Source organism: Rhipicephalus sanguineus, chromosome 7 (assembly GCF_013339695.2).
Source record: "Rhipicephalus sanguineus isolate Rsan-2018 chromosome 7, BIME_Rsan_1.4, whole genome shotgun sequence".
In the NCBI taxonomy this organism is placed as follows: Eukaryota; Metazoa; Arthropoda; class Arachnida; order Ixodida; family Ixodidae; genus Rhipicephalus; species Rhipicephalus sanguineus.
In genome coordinates, this window is record NC_051182.1 from 125841676 (window position 1) to 125863221 (window position 21546).

The following is a 21546-nucleotide window of genomic DNA, read 5'->3' on the forward strand; positions in this document are numbered from 1 at the left end:
CGTTTGTTGTCTTTAGGTCGCTGTCTATGACGACCTCGTCGAGCCATTTCTTAGAAAGGGGTGGTGTGAATATTATTGCGATAGCAATTATATGGACAGTCTCGGCTGGTTTTTGTCCGTCCCCGTCGCCGTCATTCACCGTATACGTATAAGTATGTATATATATATATGAAAGTGCCAAAGAAAAATAATTTGGAAAAATGCTTCCGAAACACGGAATCGAACCAGGAACCTCGCCCTCCGCAGCCCGTGGCGCTAGCCACTACGCCACGAAACGCTGATCCTCTAGGGAGCTAACGGCGAGCGTTATATACGCACCATTTACCACTGGCCGGACTCAGAGACGGCAGGCGCTTATAAGCATTTCTTCATTGCCAGCGAGATGGCGCGAGGAGCGCAACGAAGAGCTTTCGCTCGCTGCAGCGGCCGCGTTTGCGAAAGGAGCGCGCTGTCCAAACAGAAATAAGTAACAACTGTGACATTTAGTTCGCGCTCGTCCCGTGTGTACCTGTTCGTTCGTTTCGTGCGTCCTGCTCAAACCTCCTTGGTCCTGCTTTATGTTTTAGCAGTGCGCTTCAAGTATCGAGCTGTGACACATGATAGTTCGCGCTCGTCCTGTGTGCGTTCTTTTCGTGCGTCCTTTGGGCTCGAGCGACGCGCTGGCAATTTCGAGCTGCTTTCCGTTCTTCGCGTTAGATTCCAATTTGTTGCTATTTTTAAAGGGACCTGAAACACTTTACCAAGTAGTTGTAGAAAGACTTCATGAAAGGAGTGTATTGCATCGCGAATCGACTGCAAAAAAAAATTTAGAATCCGTCGAGTACGAGCGGAGTTAGGGATTTGCGGCACGTTTTAAGCACTTTCTCTCTTCTTTCGTACCAGCGAGAGCGCTGAAAGCTACACGAGGGGCGGGGGGGGGGGGGTGATTACAAGAGAGCAAGAAGCTACCGTTCTTCAGCGTGAGGCGTGAGCTTGATCACTTTCTTTTTTCTTTCTTCAAACGCCCGGCTTACCTTCAGTGTCATCGCAACGAGTGCGCGCGGACTCGTGGCGGCATCCCGCGGCGGCCGTGGTCCCTATGCAGACCACGGTGCTCAATTCAGCCAATAGCCGTGGACTCTGGAATTATGGCGCGGTCATTTGCGTCTACGACGTCATTTGTCGATAAAAGAGCGAACAATTTCTATCCGACTCGGAGAATTAATTGCGAATTTCAGGCAGCGTGCTGCGCTATGTTGTTTGGCTCACGTGTTCTCAGCAGCCTCGACTGCCGATCGGCAGCGCTTTCTGACCGTGCTCAAGAAGTGTTGCGGGGCCGCTTTAACGGCATTTTGCAACCGTGCATACTGGCGTAATAGTAGCGCTGGTTAGCACCTGAAGACATTCGGGATCGAGAGAGAGAAGGAGGGAAATTGAAGGCATGGATTTCAGCTAGACTATGCTCAGTTTGCTACCCTACACACGGGGAGAGGAATAAGGCTGTAAAAGGGAGAGAGGGAAAAGGAGAGAAACGTGAGTGGGCACAATTCACAACACAAACTCACACTGTAGCATATATAAAGGCGCCCACCCACTCAGTTGTGTTCAAGAACTGCAAGAGGGTTCTTATGGCTTTCTGGGCTGATGAGGTGTGAGGCCAGGCTACCAACATATTTCCTTCAATAAGAAGCCGATGATAAGGTCTTCTCAAAGACAATGGAGACTCCGGCGATGTTGGACACATTGGCCACAGCGGCAAAGATGTGACCAATAGTCTCTACACAGTTGCAGATAATCGCGCATGGATGAATTTGCCATACCACTGTGATAGCGGAATGAGTTTGTGAACGCTACACCGGCGCATAACCGACACAGCATTGTAGCGTCACGTCGAGAAATCTTTGTTGCCAGATGTGGCTGTAGGAATTGATCAAGGTTGTGTAGCTTGCTCTTGCTCAGTATGTGCACATGACACACTTTTGCAAGCATGAAAAACAATCCCGCAAAGCAGGCCGAGCGGCGAGGGGCTGTTTTCGGGGCATTCTTGTAGGCTTGTAAATCGCATTGATGAGTAACAGAAAGATGGATGGGTATTTCTTTGAAATGACCTACGATTTCCCAACTGAGAATTCGCTATTTTATATACTTGTGTAGTCGTATAAACAAAAATGTCTAAATATGCAGCTATTGGATATACAAGAAAAGTGTATTAGCTCCAAGCGACGGCAAACATTAAGCACTCTTGTTTATTTTTTCGTGAATTTGAACTTTAAACTGCACTTTGAACTTTATTCCGCATCTATGCAAGAAATACCTCGGACGGGGAAGGGGGATGTTCAATACATTGACTTAGAAGAAAAGGAAGAAGATTCACATCAGAAGAAGATTAACCTAAGGCGACCTTCCAGTCGACTTAGGTGAATTATAAGGGACCCTGTAAGTTTCTCTCTGGCGTAAGTGTGTTGGCAATAGACAAAGTAAAACACAAAGAAGTTAATATCAGCTTATACAGTGCTGTTTTTGTTTTCTTTGTTTTTCCAGCAACTCTGACCCTCAGAGGCGCCGACGCCGCAGCAGCAGCGCCACTAGCGGCTGCGGCTCGGACGAGGAGCCGCCTTCCGGGGGACGTTCGCCCGCCGGCAGCGCCACTGGTTCGCCGCGGCGCTCGCTGCGTAAGCTGGGCGCGTCGTTCAAGAAGCGCGAGCCTCGAAGCGGCTCTCTGGAGGGAGCCACTGTGCCGGCAAAGTTCATACGCACCACGACCGTCAAGCCGGCCACGCTCAACCCTCGCTGGAACGAGCGGTTTCGGCTGTGAGTTACGTGATCCGTCTCTCAATCAACAGCTTTAATTTGTATTTACACTTTTTAACGTTTGCGTATGTCGGGGCACTGAAGCCGTTGTATCCAGCAGCAGAGCTAGTAGACACTTCTTGTAACGTTTTGTGAAGCTATACAATGCAATCGGTTTTTTTTTTTTCAGCCGCGTCAGTGTTCTCCCTGAAAGAATATGATAGCGAACGCACACTCTACGGGGAAAAAAAGAGTACCTGTTATCCTTCTTAGTGAGTCGTGACTAGCCGCATATGTAAAAGTATTAAAGATGTCAGTTGGGAAAGTTGGTGTGAATTCAATCAATCAATCAATCAATCAATCAATCAATCAATCCCTCAGTCACGTGTGGTATATACCCGCATACCACAGTTCGTGTTTTGCGGGTATGCACCACAGGTGATTCACAGTCTCAATCAACACAGTAACAGCAAACATACACATTGAGAATTGTGGCAGATGCCAGGCATTGTGAGAATCGATATCATGATCACTCACCTAGTATAGCAGCTATGGTGCAACAGTATTAATAAGAACTGACAGACAATAATGCAAAGGAAATAAAAGGGGGGTGTTATTTGTAATAATTGGGATATAAATGTGAAGAAAGTAAAGTGGACGAAAAGATAACTTGCCGCCGGCAGGGACAGAACCTCCGACCTTCGAATAACGCGTCCGATGCTCTACCACTGAGCTACGGCTGCGGTCATCCCCCCGTCCACTTTATAGGGTATATATGTGCATTTAAACACTAGGAGTGTTAGTCAGCGCCGATACTGCCTGAAAGGACCAAGTCTGCCAGAACAAGACCCTCGTTTTGAATGAAGGAAAGAAGATGGCTTCACATTTATACCACAATTATTACAAATAACACCCCCTGTACTTTCCTTGGCATTATTGTCTGTTAGTTCTCATTAATACTATGTCTACCAAAGAAAAACGAGCCTTTAAAAGCCATCTTCTTTCCTTCAGCTATGGTGCAATGTCACTTGTGGTTGTAGCGTTTCCTACCCGCTATTCCAACAGTTCATAATTATCGATCTTGATAAATTAAGTGCACAAATATATAGATAAAGTAAAAATTATTACATAAGTATTGTTCACCACGCACAATCTCCCGCCTGTTGGAGCCCGCGCACACGAACAGCTGGCACATGGTCCCTCGACATTCCAATTCTGTGGTCCGCCAGAATGACGCAGTGTTCTCTTCATTTCTTACGATGCTGGGCGATATCCTCATGCTGACCGAGGATGACGTCATATTGATGGACAGCCGCTTTGTAGACTAGACTACCTGGGCCACATACGCCCAGGTAGTCTACGAATACGACAAGCGCCACCCCTGATGTTGGTCTACGTAGCACTATTCAGGGCTACTAGCCTCGATGGCCTATACCACACCAACTCATAGGGTGACTTCATGTTCCGACATGTCGCCAGCTCTATCGACAGACAATTTGTCGACGAAACGACCGAGGGATCCACGATTTCCAACAGCTGTACTATACCTCGTACTTCACTACACATATACCCCTCGTTGCCGCGATCACGAACGGATCCGAAACAAGTCCTGTCCAGCTGCTGGTGCTCACTGATCACGGTGATGACAACATCGTTCGAGAACTGTGCAGAACCACTTCCACACACGTCCACGGGTTCGTAAAACGTGCTTGCGTTCTCCGCAGTAACGGACAAGTATAGGCACTACATATCAGCTTACCGCTTCTGGTGGAGGAAATAACCATCTTGCTGTTGGCAGCGTTGCCCTACTGCAAAACACCGGTTATATAACGGTTATGCGGCTCTTCGACATATGTGTGTGCGTATAAAATTTGTAAATATCTTTAGCGTCATTTCGTAACATTTCGCTCAGTGAAAAGCTTACGCCACAGTCACCTCACGCCGCATCCTTCGCATAACATCGACTCCCATGGAACGTGGGATCTGCCGAATTTTATCAGTATTAGGTTTGCTTCTCCTCTATCGCGCGCACTAGAAGCCCTGCAGGTATTGAAGCACGAGCGTTCAAGATGTGGCGAAGACGGGTTCCAGTCAAGTTCACCTCTGAACCTATACATCCCGATTTATGAAAAAGAAAAAGAAAACAAATAAATAAACCACTACCCAAGCTAAAACCAAACAGCTCATCAATCTCATCGACTGGAGTTTCTAGTCTTCCAGTTAACTGTACAAAATAGCCCAGCCCGTCGAAAGTGCTCTGTTAACTGTACAAAATAGCCCAGCCCGTCGAAAGTGATCTTTAAAGGGTCGTACATGTGGGCGACGACCGTTGCTATCTAATAAAAATTCCAAAAGAAAAACTGCTCTAATCCCACGAAAGCTGCTTGAAATTGTTCATTGCGTAAGATCTCCTGCCTTTCGTTTACATTACTTTTTGTTTGTAATCGATTCCATCGAAACTTATACCTGAGCCTACTAAGACGCAGCCGCGTAAAATTTCGCTCTTTTATGGATTCGTAGTTTCGTGCGCGGGCGCTACAGCTTTCTCCTTTCCGGCGAAGTTCTTTTTTACGATTTTTGTTTGTTCGTTTGTTACGTCCTGTGTTGGGAAAGAACAGCCTGTGCTCCTCCCTTTTTTCATTTTCTTTTTCTTCCGCCACCTCGGCACGTACACGGCTCTAAGGCGATGGCAACAGGAGTGAGATATCGATCTTTACTCCTCGCCTCTGCTTTTTTTTTTGCTTTTTTAGTTTTCTTTAAAAACCTTCCTCACTTTTCAGCCGTTCTCCCGACACCGCATCGCCGCTTCCAAACTATGCGATCTACAGAACTGTAAACAAGAACAAGTAAAGAAAAGAAAAGCTCAGAAATTTAAGAAGAGAAACAAGAAAAAATGAAAAACAAGGTTGCTTTTAAGTGAACACCACTGCGTGCGTCGTCGTCGTCTTCTTCGAAGCGACTAAAAAGCACCCCCCCCCCTTCTCTTTCTATCTCTCTCACTAAACATCTCGCCCGAATCGTCCATTGGGCGATTAATTCTTTATCTTATCTCTCCTACCGTTTTTTTCTCTCCCGCTTCTACGAATGCGACGAAACTGGCTCGATTCGCAGAACTAACCAGCGCGCTTGGATTCGACGTTCAAAAAAAAAAACACACACACACACACAAAAAGCGGGTATATGCTCGCCTGAGAGGGGCTACAGGTTCAATCTCTCCCTCCATCTCTTTTCTGTTTTACGTTTTATGTTTCTCCGTGTTTTTTTTTTTTTATTTGTTTGCCGCCAATGTTGTTTACGCCTCTCTCTCGCATCAGGCTGATACCGGGCGTCCTGTTTTGCAGCTCGAAACAATCAAACTTGAACTGGCCGGAAAAGCGAGTTTGACATTGGGTTTTGTTGTGAATGGAATGTTTCAGGTCTTTCTGTAGAAAGATAGAGGGGGCGGGGGTATTGATGGGGGGGAAGGTGGGGGGGGGGGGGGGGGGGCTGGCTTTTCAGTAGAAGGATGGGCGTGAGGGGTGATGTAATGAGGGTGGGTAGGAGAGCATAGTAGCTTTCAGGAATGGCAATTTAATTTAGATCGCGTTCTCTCGAGATCGATCTGACGGCCTCCGTATTGATGCATAGCCGCGATTTCAGCGAGAGTGGCAATGAAATGTATGAAACTTCGGCCGGAAAAAAAAAGAAATAATGAAAGAAAAACTCGTCGGCTCCCGGCTGTTGTTTACACGACGTGAAAGTGCTTTTTTTTTTTTTTTGCCGGTGAGCGTACACAAAATTGCCAGAGCCGGATAGCGAGATGCGTCACGAAAGAACAACACAAGAAAGAAACAAATAAGACATTGTAGGTGGGCGCGTTGTTTCGCGCGTCGTGAGCTTTACGGTCCCTGAAAGCCGGTGAAAGTATAAAGGTGTTGTGGACAACAGGGCAGTAAACAAGAGAAAAAAAATTAAAAGCGCAGGGAGATTGTTGCAATACTGTTTTGCAGAAAGTCCAGTTAAACAAGACTTTTTTGTATGAGTCGGCATGGATTTATGTTGTAGTTTAGAAACAGCGTAGTTTTACTACTTGTAAGGACATAACAGAAAAAAAAGAAAATGTGAGGTGCGCTTGCAGCAGTACGTTTGGCGCATTTATTCTCGAATGTAGATTGAGCTAGTGGCTGTGAGGAAAAAAAATTAAGCGACGCAGGCCTTTAGAGCCACGATGGCTTACATACGCAACTCGAGAAGGAATACCAAATAAAAAAAAAATCTAAGAGTTGATCCACCCGAAGTCGAAGCTGTAGGAACTGCGGAGATTTGATTCGCCAGTGTTTATCTTGTGTTTGTCAGCTCTTTTGTGTTCTTTTTCATTCCTTTCTCGTGTTTGTCTGTCTGTGTTTGTCGTGTCTGTATACAGGCTTCATGTCGGGAAGAAACCACATTAGCATATGCAATGTAGCGTTGTACATGAGTAAAATAAGCACCAAGCGTCGCACAACGCGAATTCTGTAACCAGGCGTCACACAATGCGACTTGCGCAACGAGTAGGTTGTGAAATGCTTCCAACCCATTACAAAGGGCTCTGCCATAATTCTTCGTCGTCATCAGACACAGCATCAACAAAGTGCGCATAATGCCTTACATGCGTTTAGCAGGTACCACGGCTCTTCGTAAAATGATGAAAAATGGCACAGTGCCTGCTGCCCTACTTCTCAAAAATTACAATTATTCAGAGCGTAGTGGGTTCCTCGCAAGTGCACTTGTATTGGTTGCCAAGGAAGCCCATAAGCGCATGATCCATTTCCTCGGGGTCTCCGTAAAATTACAATGATTTATAGCGTAGTGGGTTCCTCGCAAGTGCACTTGTATTGGTTGCCAAGGAAGCCCATAAGCGCATGATCCATTTCCTCGGGGTCTCAGTAAAGTTATTCGCCCCCCCCCCGTCTCTCTCCCACGTCAACGTATGTTATACAGCATGACGGGAGAGGGAAATAGCGAGCGGGCGTCACCCAATGCAAATTACATAACTGGTGGGCCGTTTAAAGCTTCCAACCCATTACAAAGGGCTGAGCCATAATTCTTCATCGTCATCAGTCGTCGCGTCAACAAAGTACACATAATGCCTTACAGACGTGTAGCTGGTGCTTCGCTTCTCCGCAGAATGACGAATAATGGCTTAGTAGGTGCTTCCCAACTTCACAAAAATTGTGATTTATGGCGTAGTGGGTATCTTTCTAGTGTACTTGTATTGTAGCCCTGTTACAAAGCAAATGCGAGGGTCCTGGGCCAGCTGTCTCCAAACGAGTTTTCCTGCTTCTTGGACTCCCCCCCCCCCCCCCCCCAGTTCGGAGAACGGATTAGACACCTGCACCTGCTGTCTTTCCCTGAACTGAGCGCTTCGGTGGGGAGCTGGCTGCTACACGCGGGACCCCTCCGTGGGTCGCGTATTTGCATCGAGTGTGCTTTTGGCTAAGGCTGGTGCCTTTGTTCGTAAAAGGATTACCAGTTCCCGAGGTGGCATTGTCTCCCCCCCCCCCTTCCGAACTGGTCGGACGTGAAGAGTGAGAGGACAGTGGTCTCGGGAGTGCCATCCTGGGGGCGGTGACCTATGTGCCGAAGAGACGGACCCTCCAAAGGCATGCACGTTTGTGATTGGACATTTGCCGCATAAGGAGCTATAGTTATGCAGCTCGAAAGGCATGCACGTTTGTGATTGGACATTTGCCGCATAAGGAGCTATAGTTGTGCAGCTCCAAAGGCATGCACGTTTGTGATTGGACGTTTGCCGCATAAGGAGTTTCCCTGTCTTTGTATTGAAGCGTATTTAAGGAGCAGCAGAGCGTCTGCTCGGGACGGATCGATCGGACTAGATGTCGCTCTGACGATCCTGTCCTCTATGATGTTGTAAATAAACCTCTGTTAAGTTTCCTCAACGTCGGTCTCTCTGCCTCGGCTTCCTGCTGTTCCGGACGTCCCTGGGCCTGCGGTACGACTGTCGCCGCTCAGCTCCACGCTACCCCCTGGGTCCACCTCGGACAACGTCCCCGCTCGTAACGACTGGTCGACAGCGGTGGGATGGAGCCGAATACCCACTCGTAACAACTGGATGGCAGCGACGGGATTCTGCTCACGACAAGTCGCAACAAGCTCGTGCCAGCATTGGGATCGTCTCCGCCGAGATCATGGCTGCAGGGTGTGGTGAGTGCTTGACTTTCTTCACTGAGATTTTACCAGGCTTTGTCTCATGAAAGGTGGTAATTTTGGGTAACTACTCTACGTTGACCTGTGCATAGGAACGTAGCGTCTTAGTAGTAGTGAAGTTAGCAGCACTTGCAGCAACCATGAATCTGAAGGCACTGAAAAAACCGCTTTTGCTAGAGTTAGCTAAAAGTCTGGGTTTGGATGTTCGAGAACAAATGAGAAAGCCAGAGATTATCGAGGCTATTGAGAACCTTGAGGCAGACGACGACGAGCTCTCAGAGTGTCTAGAGCTAATTGAGAAAAAAAGAAAAGAGAGGCGCGAGGCTGAAGAAAGAAATGAGAGGCTTAGGCGCGAAGCTAAAGAAAGAAATGAGAGGCTGAAGCGCGAAAAGCGAGAGGCAGAGGAACGCGAAAGGCGTGAAAGGCGGGAGGCAGAGGAACGCGAAAGGCGCGAAGAGAGGCAGGCTCGGGAGCGAGAACATGCTCTCAAAATGAAAACACTTGATCGTGAAATTCAGGCAATTAAGTGGCAACTGGCACAACGTCAACTCAGGATTTTCGAGATAGACGAGGACATTGTGTCTTTTCTCGTTAAGTTTAAAAAGGTTTGCGAAGATGTTGGTGTTAGCCGAGACCTTTGGTTGGAGAGGCTTCTCACGTTGCTGCCGCGCGAAACTGCATGCGTTTTGGAGCGCTTATCCACGGAGGAAGCGCAAGACTTTGATAAGGCCAAAGATGCCTTGTTGCGCCACTTAGGTATTTCAGGTCCTGCTGACTGCGAAAGCCGAGGCAACAAAGACAGCGCTGAAGCGCTGGAGGATGACGCGCGCCGTAAAGCACTTGAAGCTGAGACCCGTCGCGAGGCGCTAGAGGCCGAGGCCCGTCGTGAGACGCTTGAGGACGCCAGGGCGATAGAGGAGGAAGCGCGTCACAGAGCGCGAGAGCAAGAAGCACTTCGCGTGGCGCGAGAGACTGAGGTGCTACGCAAAGCGCATGAGAAAGAAGCGCGTAGCAATGCGCTAGAAATTGAGGCCCGTCTCAAAGCACGTGAGGACGAGGCGTTTCGCAAGACGAAAGAGGAAGAAGCACTTCGCGTGGCGCAAGAGGCCGAGGCGCTCCGCAAGGCGCGTGAGGATGAATCGCGTCGAAAAGCGCTAGATGAGGAAGCGCGAGAACAAGAAGCGCTTCGTGTGGCGCGAGAGACAGAGGCGCTACGCAAGGCGAGTGAGATTGAAGAGTGTCAAAGGCGCGAAGAGCAGGAGGCCGACTTCGAAGGCCAGAGAAAAGGGGCTATCCACGAAAGCGATAGAACGCCCGAAGCTGAAGAGACATCTCAGGGCGAGCTGGCTGACTTAGAGAGTGTCGGGACTACCGTTAGGTCAGACTCAGAGATACCTAGTAACGGCCCAGAGGACAAGTCAGTTCAGCCGCCTAAAGTGTTGGCAGCGAATGTCGAAGGCAGCGCACTTGAGAGTACTAGTGCCGAGACTATGAGCGCTGCGAGCCGTTCGGTGAGGAAAAGGCGCCGACGCAAACGAAAGGCGAACGCAAAAGAGACCAGTGGCGGTAAGCGTGCTAAAGCGCTAGCCAAATGCGACGGCCGCATTCTTCGAGACGCCAAGATAAAGGCTAGGCCTGAAATCCCAAAACGGCGTGCCAGGACAAGTTCCAAGTTGAGAGTCCCGCGGAAATCTAGATCGGACGTGAGGCGCGTCGCGAAGAAAAGAATTTCAGTGAAATTCCGATGCCGAAATCTTCGCCTGGTCTTATCCTTTTCACGGCCTAGTCGAGGCAGGAGCGCAGCGAGATGTCGCGTACGCCGGAATCGTGACAAAGGCTGTCCCCCACCGTGGCAAAAGGCTGACGGCTTAACCCGGAGGGGCACAATGGGCAAGCGATGCCCTTTGTCAGAATCGAGAGGCCGCGGGTCAAAGGTCGCCGCTACTGAGCGCGTCGGACAGGTTCGTTCTTTGTTCATTTGTCGAGACCGGACCCCTCGAAATCTGTGGCATGCGCGTCTCCCCAGAGTTCGTCTAAAAGGGTGCGTTTGGAGACACCCTGGGATAACCGCTAGTGTGTTAATGTGTACTAACGAATTGAGGAGTGAAATTTTGTAATTTGTCACTTTCCTCCTCATTGTAGCGGACATTGAGACGTTTGTTTGGTTATTTGTTTTTTTTATATTTAGAGCCATGACCGTCAGCGCTAGTGTAAAGAGCTCTGAATTGTTTTGAAGGAGATGTAGGCTGAGTTGAAAGCCTCCGTTTAGATACTTTGTTTGTCTTTTTTTTTATAGCTAGAAACATAACCGTTAGCGCTCGTGTAGAGAGCTGTGAATTGTTTTAACGGAGATGTAGGCTGAGTGTTGAAAGCCTCCGTATTAAATAGCTTTGTTTCGACAGCTGGAAACAGCTTTTAGCGCTCGAGTAGAGGAGAGCTGTTCGTAATAGTTACAGAGACGAAGGCAAAATGATAAAAGCCTCTGTTTAACGTACTACTGATTTGTTTTTCGTTACGTGTTAGTATGCGCGTCAGTGTAATTTTAGTTTCTCCTTGTTTTGTGTTAAACGCGTGAGTTTGATTTTCAGTTTTATTTCGTATTTAGTTTGCAGCGTTTTGTTTTCTTAATGTAGTACTCATTTGCCAAGTGCAATGAGTAAAAGGGTTTTAGCCGAAGGCTAGAGTTGTGTGCGATTCAGGGAACTTGATGGCATCGGGTACTCTGGCTTGTGTATTTAGGTTCAATTTTTTTATGTGACAGGTTTACAATTGCCTTTTTTTTGTTGTTGTTGTGGTCGTGCTTCATCACGACATGTGTTTGTGGATTTGAGCAGCCTATTTCAGGTTTGGTTGTTGGAATTGCTGCTGCTATTGTAATTGAGAACAGGTCATTTTGTTTGGAGTAAAAGCCTGGTGGGTCTCAGGGAGAGAGTACGGGCGCTTGCCTGCTTGGCGGTTGTGGTTCTCGCGTGGTTGACACAGGTGCTGTCTTTCGAGAAGGAATGTTGGCCAGCAGAGCGAGAAGCTTTTCTCCGAACTTGGACGACGCTACCAGATGTTCGAGATCACCGGAGATGGCGGAGGAATGTAGCAGAGCAGCATCGCGGTGGGTACGGCTTCAGCACATCAGCATTGTCTTCATCGACCTCTCCCCACAAAGGTGATTGACCTTTGTACGTCGAGGTCTCGGCCTGCCGCCGGGGAAGCTGTTACAAAGCAAATGCGAGGGTCCTGGGCCAGCTGTCTCCAAACGAGTTTTCCTGCTTCTTGGACTCCCCCCCCCCCAGTTCGGAGAACGGATTAGACACCTACACCTGCTGTCTTTCCCTGAACTGAGCGCTTCGGTGGGGAGCTGGCTGCTACACGCGGGACCCCTCCGTGGGTCGCGTATTTGCATCGAGTGTGCTTTTGGCTAAGGCTGGTGCCTTTGTTCGTAAAAGGATTACCAGTTCCCCGAGGTGGCATTGTCTCCCCCCCCCCCTTCCGAACTGGTCGGACGTGAAGAGTGAGAGGACAGTGGTCTCGGGAGTGCCATCCTGGGGGCGGTGACCTATGTGCCGAAGAGACGGACCCTCCAAAGGCATGCACGTTTGTGATTGGACATTTGCCGCATAAGGAGCTATAGTTATGCAGCTCGAAAGGCATGCACGTTTGTGATTGGACATTTGCCGCATAAGGAGCTATAGTTGTGCAGCTCCAAAGGCATGCACGTTTGTGATTGGACGTTTGCCGCATAAGGAGTTTCCCTGTCTTTGTATTGAAGCGTATTTAAGGAGCAGCAGAGCGTCTGCTCGGGACGGATCGATCGGACTAGATGTCGCTCTGACGATCCTGTCCTCTATGATGTTGTAAATAAACCTCTGTTAAGTTTCCTCAACGTCGGTCTCTCTGCCTCGGCTTCCTGCTGTTCCGGACGTCCCTGGGCCTGCGGTACGACTGTCGCCGCTCAGCTCCACGCTACCCCCTGGGTCCACCTCGGACAACGTCCCCGCTCGTAACGACTGGTCGACAGCGGTGGGATGGAGCCGAATACCCACTCGTAACAGCCCCAAGAGAGCTTACAACGCCGCTCTTCCAGCTTTCGCTGTGACTGTGCTGCGGTTTCAGCGCAGGCCTGGCGTTTTTTCATTCCTTTCTCGTGTTTGTCTGTCCTTTTATTTTATCTTCCGTTCTTTTTGCGTAATTATGTGATACCTGCTATCGTTTTCCGTTCTTTTGTTGTGATTGTCTGATTTGTTTTGCCATTATCTATTTTCTGTTTTTATGGTCTCCTTTCTACTGTTTTTCTATTCTTCCCTGCTCCGAGCGCAGTGCGTCTAACTCCCGACGCTGGCGTTTCGCCTCCGCTTTACCCTTCCGTAAATCTGTGTCATACTCCCGACGCTGGCGTTTCGCCTCCGCTTTACCCTTCCGTAAATCTGTGTCATACTCCCGACGCTGGCGTTTCGCCTCCGCTTTACCCTTCCGTAAATCTGTGTCTAACTCCCGACGCTGGCGTTTCGCCTCCGCTTTACCCTTCCGTAAATCTGTGTCATACTCCCGACGCTGGCGTTTCGCCTCCGCTTTACCCTTCCGTAAATCTGTGTCTAACTCCCGACGCTGGCGTTTCGCCTCCGCTTTACCCTTCCGTAAATCTGTGTCATACTCCCGACGCTGGCGTTTCGCCTCCGCTTTGCCCTTCCGTAAATCTGCGTCATACTCCCGGCGCTGGCGTTTCGCCTCCGCTTTACCCTTCCGTAAATCTGCGTCATACTCCCGACGCTGGCGTTTCGCCTCCGCTTACCCTTCCGTAAATCTGTGTCATACTACCGACGCTGGCGTTTCGCCTCCGCTTTACCCTTCCGTAAATCTGCGTCATACTCCCGACGCTGGCGTTTCGCCTCCGCTTTACCCTTCCGTAAATCTGCGTCATACTACCGACGCTGGCGTTTCGCCTCCGCTTTACCCTTCCGTAAATCTGCGTCATACTCCCGACGCTGGCGTTTCGCCTCCGCTTTACCCTTCCGTAAATCTGTGTCATACTACCGACGCTGGCGTTTCGCCTCCGCTTTACCCTTCCGTAAATCTGCGTCATACTCCCGACGCTGGCGTTTCGCCTCCGCTTTACCCTTCCGTAAATCTGCGTCATACTACCGACGCTGGCGTTTCGCCTCCGCTTTACCCTTCCGTAAATCTGTGTCTAACTCCCGACGCTGGCGTTTCGCCTCCGCTTTACCCTTCCGTAAATCTGTGTCATACTCCCGACGCTGGCGTTTCGCCTCCGCTTTACCCTTCCGTAAATCTGCGTCATACTCCCGGCGCTGGCGTTTCGCCTCCGCTTTACCCTTCCGTAAATCTGCGTCATACTCCCGACGCTGGCGTTTCGCCTCCGCTTTACCCTTCCGTAAATCTGTGTCATACTACCGACGCTGGCGTTTCGCCTCCGCTTTACCCTTCCGTAAATCTGCGTCATACTACCGACGCTGGCGTTTCGCCTCCGCTTTAACCCTTCCGTAAATCTGCGTCATACTACCGACGCTGGCGTTTCGCCTCCGCTTTACCCTTCCGTAAATCTGCGTCATACTCCCGACGCTGGCGTTTCGCCTCCGCTTTACCCTTCCGTAAATCTGTGTCATACTACCGACGCTGGCGTTTCGCCTCCGCTTTAACCCTTCCGTAAATCTGCGTCATACTCCCGACGCTGGCGTTCGCCTCCGCTTTACCCTTCCGTAAATCTGCGTCATACTACCGACGCTGGCGTTCGCCTCCGCTTTACCCTTCCGTAAATCTGTGTCCTAACTCCCGACGCTGGCGTTTCGCCTCCGCTTTACCCTTCCGTAAATCTGTGTCATACTCCCGACGCTGGCGTTTCGCCTCCGCTTTACCCTTCCGTAAATCTGCGTCATACTCCCGGCGCTGGCGTTTCGCCTCCGCTTTACCCTTCCGTAAATCTGCGTCATACTCCCGACGCTGGCGTTTCGCCTCCGCTTTACCCTTCCGTAAATCTGTGTCATACTACCGACGCTGGCGTTTCGCCTCCGCTTTACCCTTCCGTAAATCTGCGTCATACTACCGACGCTGGCGTTTCGCCTCCGCTTTACCCTTCCGTAAATCTGCGTCATACTCCCGACGCTGGCGTTTCGCCTCCGCTTTACCCTTCCGTAAATCTGTGTCTAACTCCCGACGCTGGCGTTTCGCCTCCGCTTTACCCTTCCATAAATCTGTGTCATACTCCCGACGCTGGCGTTTCGCCTCCGCTTTACCCTTCTGTAAATCTGCGTCATACTCCCGACGCTGGCGTTTCGCCTCCGCTTTACCCTTCCGTAAATCTGTGTCATACTACCGACGTAAATCTGCGTCATACTCCCGACGCTGGCGTTTCGCCTCCGCTTTACCCTTCCGTAAATCTGCGTCATACTACCGACGCTGGCGTTTCGCCTCCGCTTTACCCTTCCGTAAATCTGCGTCATACTCCCGACGCTGGCGTTTCGCCTCCGCTTTACCCTTCCGTAAATCTGCGTCATACTCCCGACGCTGGCGTTTCGCCTCCGCTTTACCCTTCCGTAAATCTGCGTCATACTCCCGACGCTGGCGTTTCGCCTCCGCTTTACCCTTCCGTAAATCTGTGTCATACTCCCGACGCTGGCGTTTCGCCTCCGCTTTACCCTTCCGTAAATCTGTGTCATACTCCCGACGCTGGCGTTTCGCCTCCGCTTTACCCTTCCGTAGATCTGTGTCTAACGCCCGACGCTGGCGTTTCGCAGTCGCTTCGCTTGCTCGTGCAGACGAATCAGCCCTTCGGCGACGCTGGCGTTCACGGGCGAGCAAGTGCTGGTGTTCCAAACGCGCAGCCATCTCGGTTTATGTGTATCAAACGTGGGACCTGCGTGACGCCAACGCGAGACATGAGACGACGACAGGGCGGTTAAACTGCTTCGCAGTTATGAAGTTGTTGGTGAGGACTAGCAATTAAAAGTTGCATGAGCTCGACGCCATGCGGCAAACTGGGACATCGGGACGCAAACGGGGAAGATATAAAGGGGAAGGAAACAAGGACGTAGCTTAGTGCGTCGTCACGAATCGTCATCGGCATCACGATCACCATTCATAGTGACTTGAAAAGCAGAGTAGTCATAAAAACAGGTAAATTTGCATAAAGTAATGCTGAAAATATCAGAGAAGAAAGATATTCCACAAAATATCAAACACTAATTTCCGCACTTTTTTAGTTAGCACAAGAATAAATAAAAATATAAGAATATTATGAGGTCTTGGTAGGGCAGACGTTTATTTGGCCCGAAGACCCGGCAGCGAACAGGCACGATCAACCCACACTGATGATGATGATACACGACGAAGATGAGGATGCATAACCAAATGCATCATGATGGTGATAATGTACACATGAAGAAGATGTGCATAATAAATGCCCACACTAATTCCCCCCACGTGAAAGCGGCCAGCCTGGCCGCTGGAGGTCAAGGAGAGGAGGAACGTCGTATGAAGGGCTTGATGCGGGAGACGTGGACAATCTCGGTAGTACGGTAACGGCGGTCTGCTGGGGTTACAAGTGGCGTCACGCGATAATTCACAGGTGAAGTCTGTTCCAGAACTGTGTACGGCCCGATAAACCGTGGCTGAAACTTCTCACACAAACCAGGTGTGCGAAGAGGCGTCAAGAGCAGGACCTCGTCACCGGGTCGGAAAGAGACAGCACGATGCGCTTCATCATAAACAATCTTCCTGTCTTGCTGTCTGGCTTCGGTATTCAGGCGAGCACGCTGGCGGCACTGGGCGAGTCGTGAAACGTATTCCTCGGCAGAGGATGGCGACGGATTTACGTTGGAGGTAAAGAAAGAAACGTCCAGAAGGGAAGTAGGGGAACGTCCGTAAACCAGGTAAAACGGTGAATAGCCGGTTGTCCGCTGAATGGCTGTGTTATAGGCCAAAGTGACGAATGGTAAAATCGCGTCCCAGTTTTTATGGTCTGGTTGAATATAGGCGGAGATCATATCGGCAAGTGTGCGATGAAATCGCTCGGTCAGGCCGTTAGTCTGAGGATGGTAGCTGGAAGCGGTCTTGTGAGTGGTGCCGGAGGATCGGAGAAGTTCGTTCAATAGTTGAGAGAGGAAAGCCTTTCCACGGTCACTGATCAGAACACGCGGAGCGCCATGGCGGAGTATAATGGCTTGGAGAACGAAATCGGCAACTTCAGAAGCAGAACCAGTAGCCACAGAAGATGTCTCAGCGTAGCGGGTCAAATGGTCCACAGCTGTCACGATCCATCGTTTGCCGGCGGCAGTGACTGGAAGGGGGCCGAAAAGATTGACACCTACAACTTCAAATGGTGTCGCGGGACAAGGAAGAGGCTGCAGTTTACCGGTAGGACCAGATGTTGGGAGTTTTCGACTCTGACAGATAGTGCAGGACCCGACGTACCTGGCTACGCTAGTAGTAATGCCAGGCCAGTAAAAACGACTTCTAAGGCGGTCGTAGGTTTTATGAAAACCGAGATGACCTGCAGTCGGATCATCGTGGAAGGCTGTGAGGACGTGAGAGCGGAGAGAGCGAGGTAGAACGGCCACCCAGCGCTGACCGTCAGGATGGTAAATTCGGCGGTACAGCACGGAGTTGTCGAGCTTAAATTGCGAGAGTTGGCGACGTAGCCGCGCGTTAAGTGGACAGGAAGTTCCACAGAGATGGCCCATGATCCGTCGACAGTTCGGGTCAGCTAGCTGGCGAGAGGCAAATTCTTGGTCGTTGTCCGGAGGCAGGTGGTCTATAGAGGCCAGAGAGGGGACCGATGTAAAAGTGGGCTCGCAGAGTTTGGTATGCGAGGCGGTTGCGGAAACGCCGAGCGGGGCCGTAGGTAGCGGGCAGCGAGAAAGAGCGTCGGCGTCTTGATTTTTTTGCCACACTTGTAGATGATATCGAACTCATACACCTGAAGACGCAGAATCCAGCGACCGAGGCGTCCCGATAAGTTCTTGAGTGTGGAAAGCCAACATAACGCGTGGTGGTCAGTAACAATAGTAAAATGACGGCCGTGCAGATAGGGACGAAACTTCTGCACCGACCAGATGACGGCCAGACATTCCTGCTCGGTGATCGTGTAGTTCCTCTCGGCTGGAGAGAGTACGCGGCTGGCGTATGCAACGACTCGCTCTCGCGAAGAGTTGTCGCGCTGCACAAGAACGGCGCCTAAACCGCGGCCGCTAGCGTCCTGTGTGCAGGAGAGTCGGAGCAGCTCGTCAAAATGGGGAAAGAACAGGATCGGTCGTGAGGGCATCCTTCAACATGTCAAAAGCCGATTCACATTCCTGAGACCACTCAAAGGGCGTACCGGAGACAAGTAGCTTGTGTAGTGGTGCAGCTATGGAGGCAAAGTTTCGTATAAATCGACGAAAGTAAGACGCGAGGCCAAGGAAACTTCGCAAGTCTTTAGGTTTCTCAGGGCGAGGAAAGCGAAGCACCGCAGCGGTTTTGTCGGGGTCAGGGCGTATTCCGTCCTTGCTCACGACATGACCGAGGACTTTAATGGACTTGCTGGCGAAATGGCATTTCTTGGTGTTAATTTGAAGACCAGCGCCCGCAAGGCACGTCAGAACTTCATCCAAGCGTTGCAGGTGTTGAGAGAACGTTGATGAAAAGACAACAATGTCGTCTAGGTAGCACAGGCAAGTCTTCCATATCAGGCCACGCAGCACGGTGTCAATCATTCGCTCAAAAGTCGCGGGTGCGTTGCATAGCCCGAAAGGCATCACGTTGAACTCATATAGGCCGTCCGGAGTGGCAAACGCTGTTTTTTCTTTGTCATCTTCGTGCATGGGGATTTGCCAGTAGCCGGAACGCAAGTCGAGGCTCGAAAAGTATTCCGCGCCTTGTAGGGAATCAAGGGCGTCGTCAATCCGTGGCATAGGGTATACGTCCTTCCTAGTGATCTTATTGAGCGCCCGGCAATCGACGCAAAAGCGTACGGAACCATCCTTTTTCCGCACCAAAACAACGGGAGACGACCAAGGGCTGGCTGAGGGGAGGATTATGTCCCTTTGCAGCATGTCGGCTACGTTTTCTTCGATGATTTTTCGCTCGGCTAGAGACACGCGGTACGGGCGGCGGTGCACAATCGATGTTCCGTCGGTCTGAATGCGATGTGCTGCAGCGGTAGTTTGGCCCAAGGTGGACGAATAGGCATCGAAAGAGGTTGCGTGCTTGTTCAACAAAGCAACCAGCTGCTGCTTCTGCGAATCTGTCAAGTCACTGCTGATGACTGCTGTAAGGGCGGAGGAAGAAGTACGATCAGCAGTAGAGTGGCCTTTGGAGCGGACAGGCGTAAGGGGCACGACGCATACAGGCTCCGGATCGGCAACGCAGGCTACCGTGGTGCTCCGCGGAAGTAAAATCTTTTCCGATGTTGCGTTCGTGGCGGCGACGAGAGCTGAACCATTGCGGAAGCGAACGACACCCGATGCAAGAGCTATGCCTTTACTAAGGCAGCGGGGTGACGGGGTGACCAATACGTCACCAGAGTCGACGTCGTTGGACACAACCGTTACGATTCGCCCACAATATTAAGAACTTGCTTGAATTTTTCGCACCTTCCGCTATAACACTGAGAACCGATAATACTACTACTCAGGCCCGTAGCCAGGTGGGGGGTCCCCCGAAATTTTTATGATGCATGATGTTTTACCGAAAATAAATAATGAGAATAGGCGTTTTTCTCAAATAGTCAAGGCTTTCAGCAAGTGCCCCCCCCCTGAAAAAAATTCCTGGCTACGGGCTTGCACTACTACTACTACTACTACTACTACTACTAATAATACTACTAATAATAATAATAATAATAATAATAATAATAATAATAATAATAATAATAAAACGTGGCTTGTTTGTATTCCTGATATACTGTTATCTTTTTCGTGTTTGCAGATTGTGTAGTATTTGAATGGGGCGCTAGCACAAAGGCTTCTGGGTTGTTCCTGGGCACCATGATGAACGTTTGCTTTATAATGTGATCACGGTCACGCCGATCGGATTTCGACGGGTACTAATCCTAGACGCCCGTGCACATTAAAGAAATCCAGGTGGTTGAAATTTACGGAGCGCTCCACTATACCGTGCCTCATAATCATTATGATGATATCGTGGTGTTGGGACGTGAAACCCCAACAACTGTTTTGTTGATTGATTGAATATTATCGCGTTCCCCGAATATTTCTTCCGGTGAAGAGTCTTCTTCGCTTTAACGACGCGAAATGACGACGTTAGTAACTATGACGGCGTCAGTAAAATGACGGCGTTAGTAACTAGTAAGAATACTATTCACCGAAGGAACACGTCACATTTTGTTGTTTTTACGAATTGCAGGTCCAATTAAGCTCATTAAGTTTAAAACGAGATTACGAGTTTGTCTGTGCCTTTATGTGTATATTTAGTCATGCAGAAAGAAAAAATAGATAAGAATTCTTGAAAGAAACAAAAGTGGCGGGAGTTGTCGCCCGCTTTGGACGAGACTCGGCGTTGACTCGAGACTTAAGCTGGGCAATATCGCGACACAAGAGTATCGCGATAGTATCTCAGAGATACTTTTGTGTATCTGTATTCCTGTGTCGAGATACATTTGAAAAATGTATTTGTATCTCAGTAGTGAAATACTTTTATGGTGTATCGATTATATCGCTATACTTCGCAGCCCGCGGATAGCTCGTTACTTTTTTGTCGGAAATGAGCCGGCGTGTTTCCAAGGAGAAAGGAAGGCTTTTCTGTGCTTAACCAAGCAAAGGGGCGCCGCTGGTCGGCGACACATGTAGGAATAGCGGCGAAGGATTTTCCATACGCACAGAATGACCCATACGGTAAAGCTGCCGACACCGCTGGCGTTAGGATCATGGAGACAGTATTGTCGACCTCTTCCGACGATAGTCGTTGTGTCTCAAGGCCCGTGCAGCACCCCTAACTTTTTTTCGGGTGGCCAGCCATTTCGCGAGTTCGCGAGTCTTGTGTTGAGGCCGAACTCACGCAATCGAGACGACAGCCTACTTGAGTAGTCGTTGTTGCTTAAGCGCAGTTAATGCAACAACCTTCTGAGCTAAACAGATCTCGAGTGTAAAATATAGTTTTTCTTAAAGAACTGGTGTTCGTTAGTGATTCGAACGATGGGCTGGACTCGCTTGTTTTAGTGCGCTGCAACCTTATTAACAATATAATCCTGCATCTATCAATGTTCTTACGGAGCATCAGCATCCCCGAAATAACAAAATATTTCGGTATCTGTATTCCTGTATCAGTATTACGGCATACTTTTATCGTCCGTATGCCAAAGTATCTCCGAAATATTCCGTTACGTCTAGGACGAATGTATCTCAGTATCTGTATTTTAGGCTTCCAACATATACATTTCTATATCTGTATTCCGGAATAATTTTCTGAGTATCTCTGCCAAGCGCTGCTTGACACGCATGCGTTAAGTATTTGCATATATATTTGCGTTTTATGCATTTTCTTATTTTCCTATATAGTGATGTCATGACATTTAATTAAAATTATTTTTTTCACACAGGGACATCGACGATATTTACACGGATCGACTCCACCTCGACGTCTGGTGAG

General features: G+C 49.5%; 1 protein-coding gene across 4 annotated transcripts in view; it reads left to right on the forward strand.

Annotated features, from left to right (window-relative positions):
• Positions 1-21546, forward strand: part of LOC119399838 (BAI1-associated protein 3) — a 501956-nt gene that overhangs the window by 353177 nt on the left and 127233 nt on the right. For all 4 annotated transcript variants that reach the window (XM_049417861.1, XM_049417862.1, XM_049417863.1 and 1 more), the window contains exons 6-7: positions 2521-2790; positions 21497-21541. In XM_049417861.1, coding sequence (XP_049273818.1) covers positions 2521-2790; positions 21497-21541 — 315 coding nt within the window. The remainder of the gene's footprint in view (positions 1-2520; positions 2791-21496; positions 21542-21546) is intronic.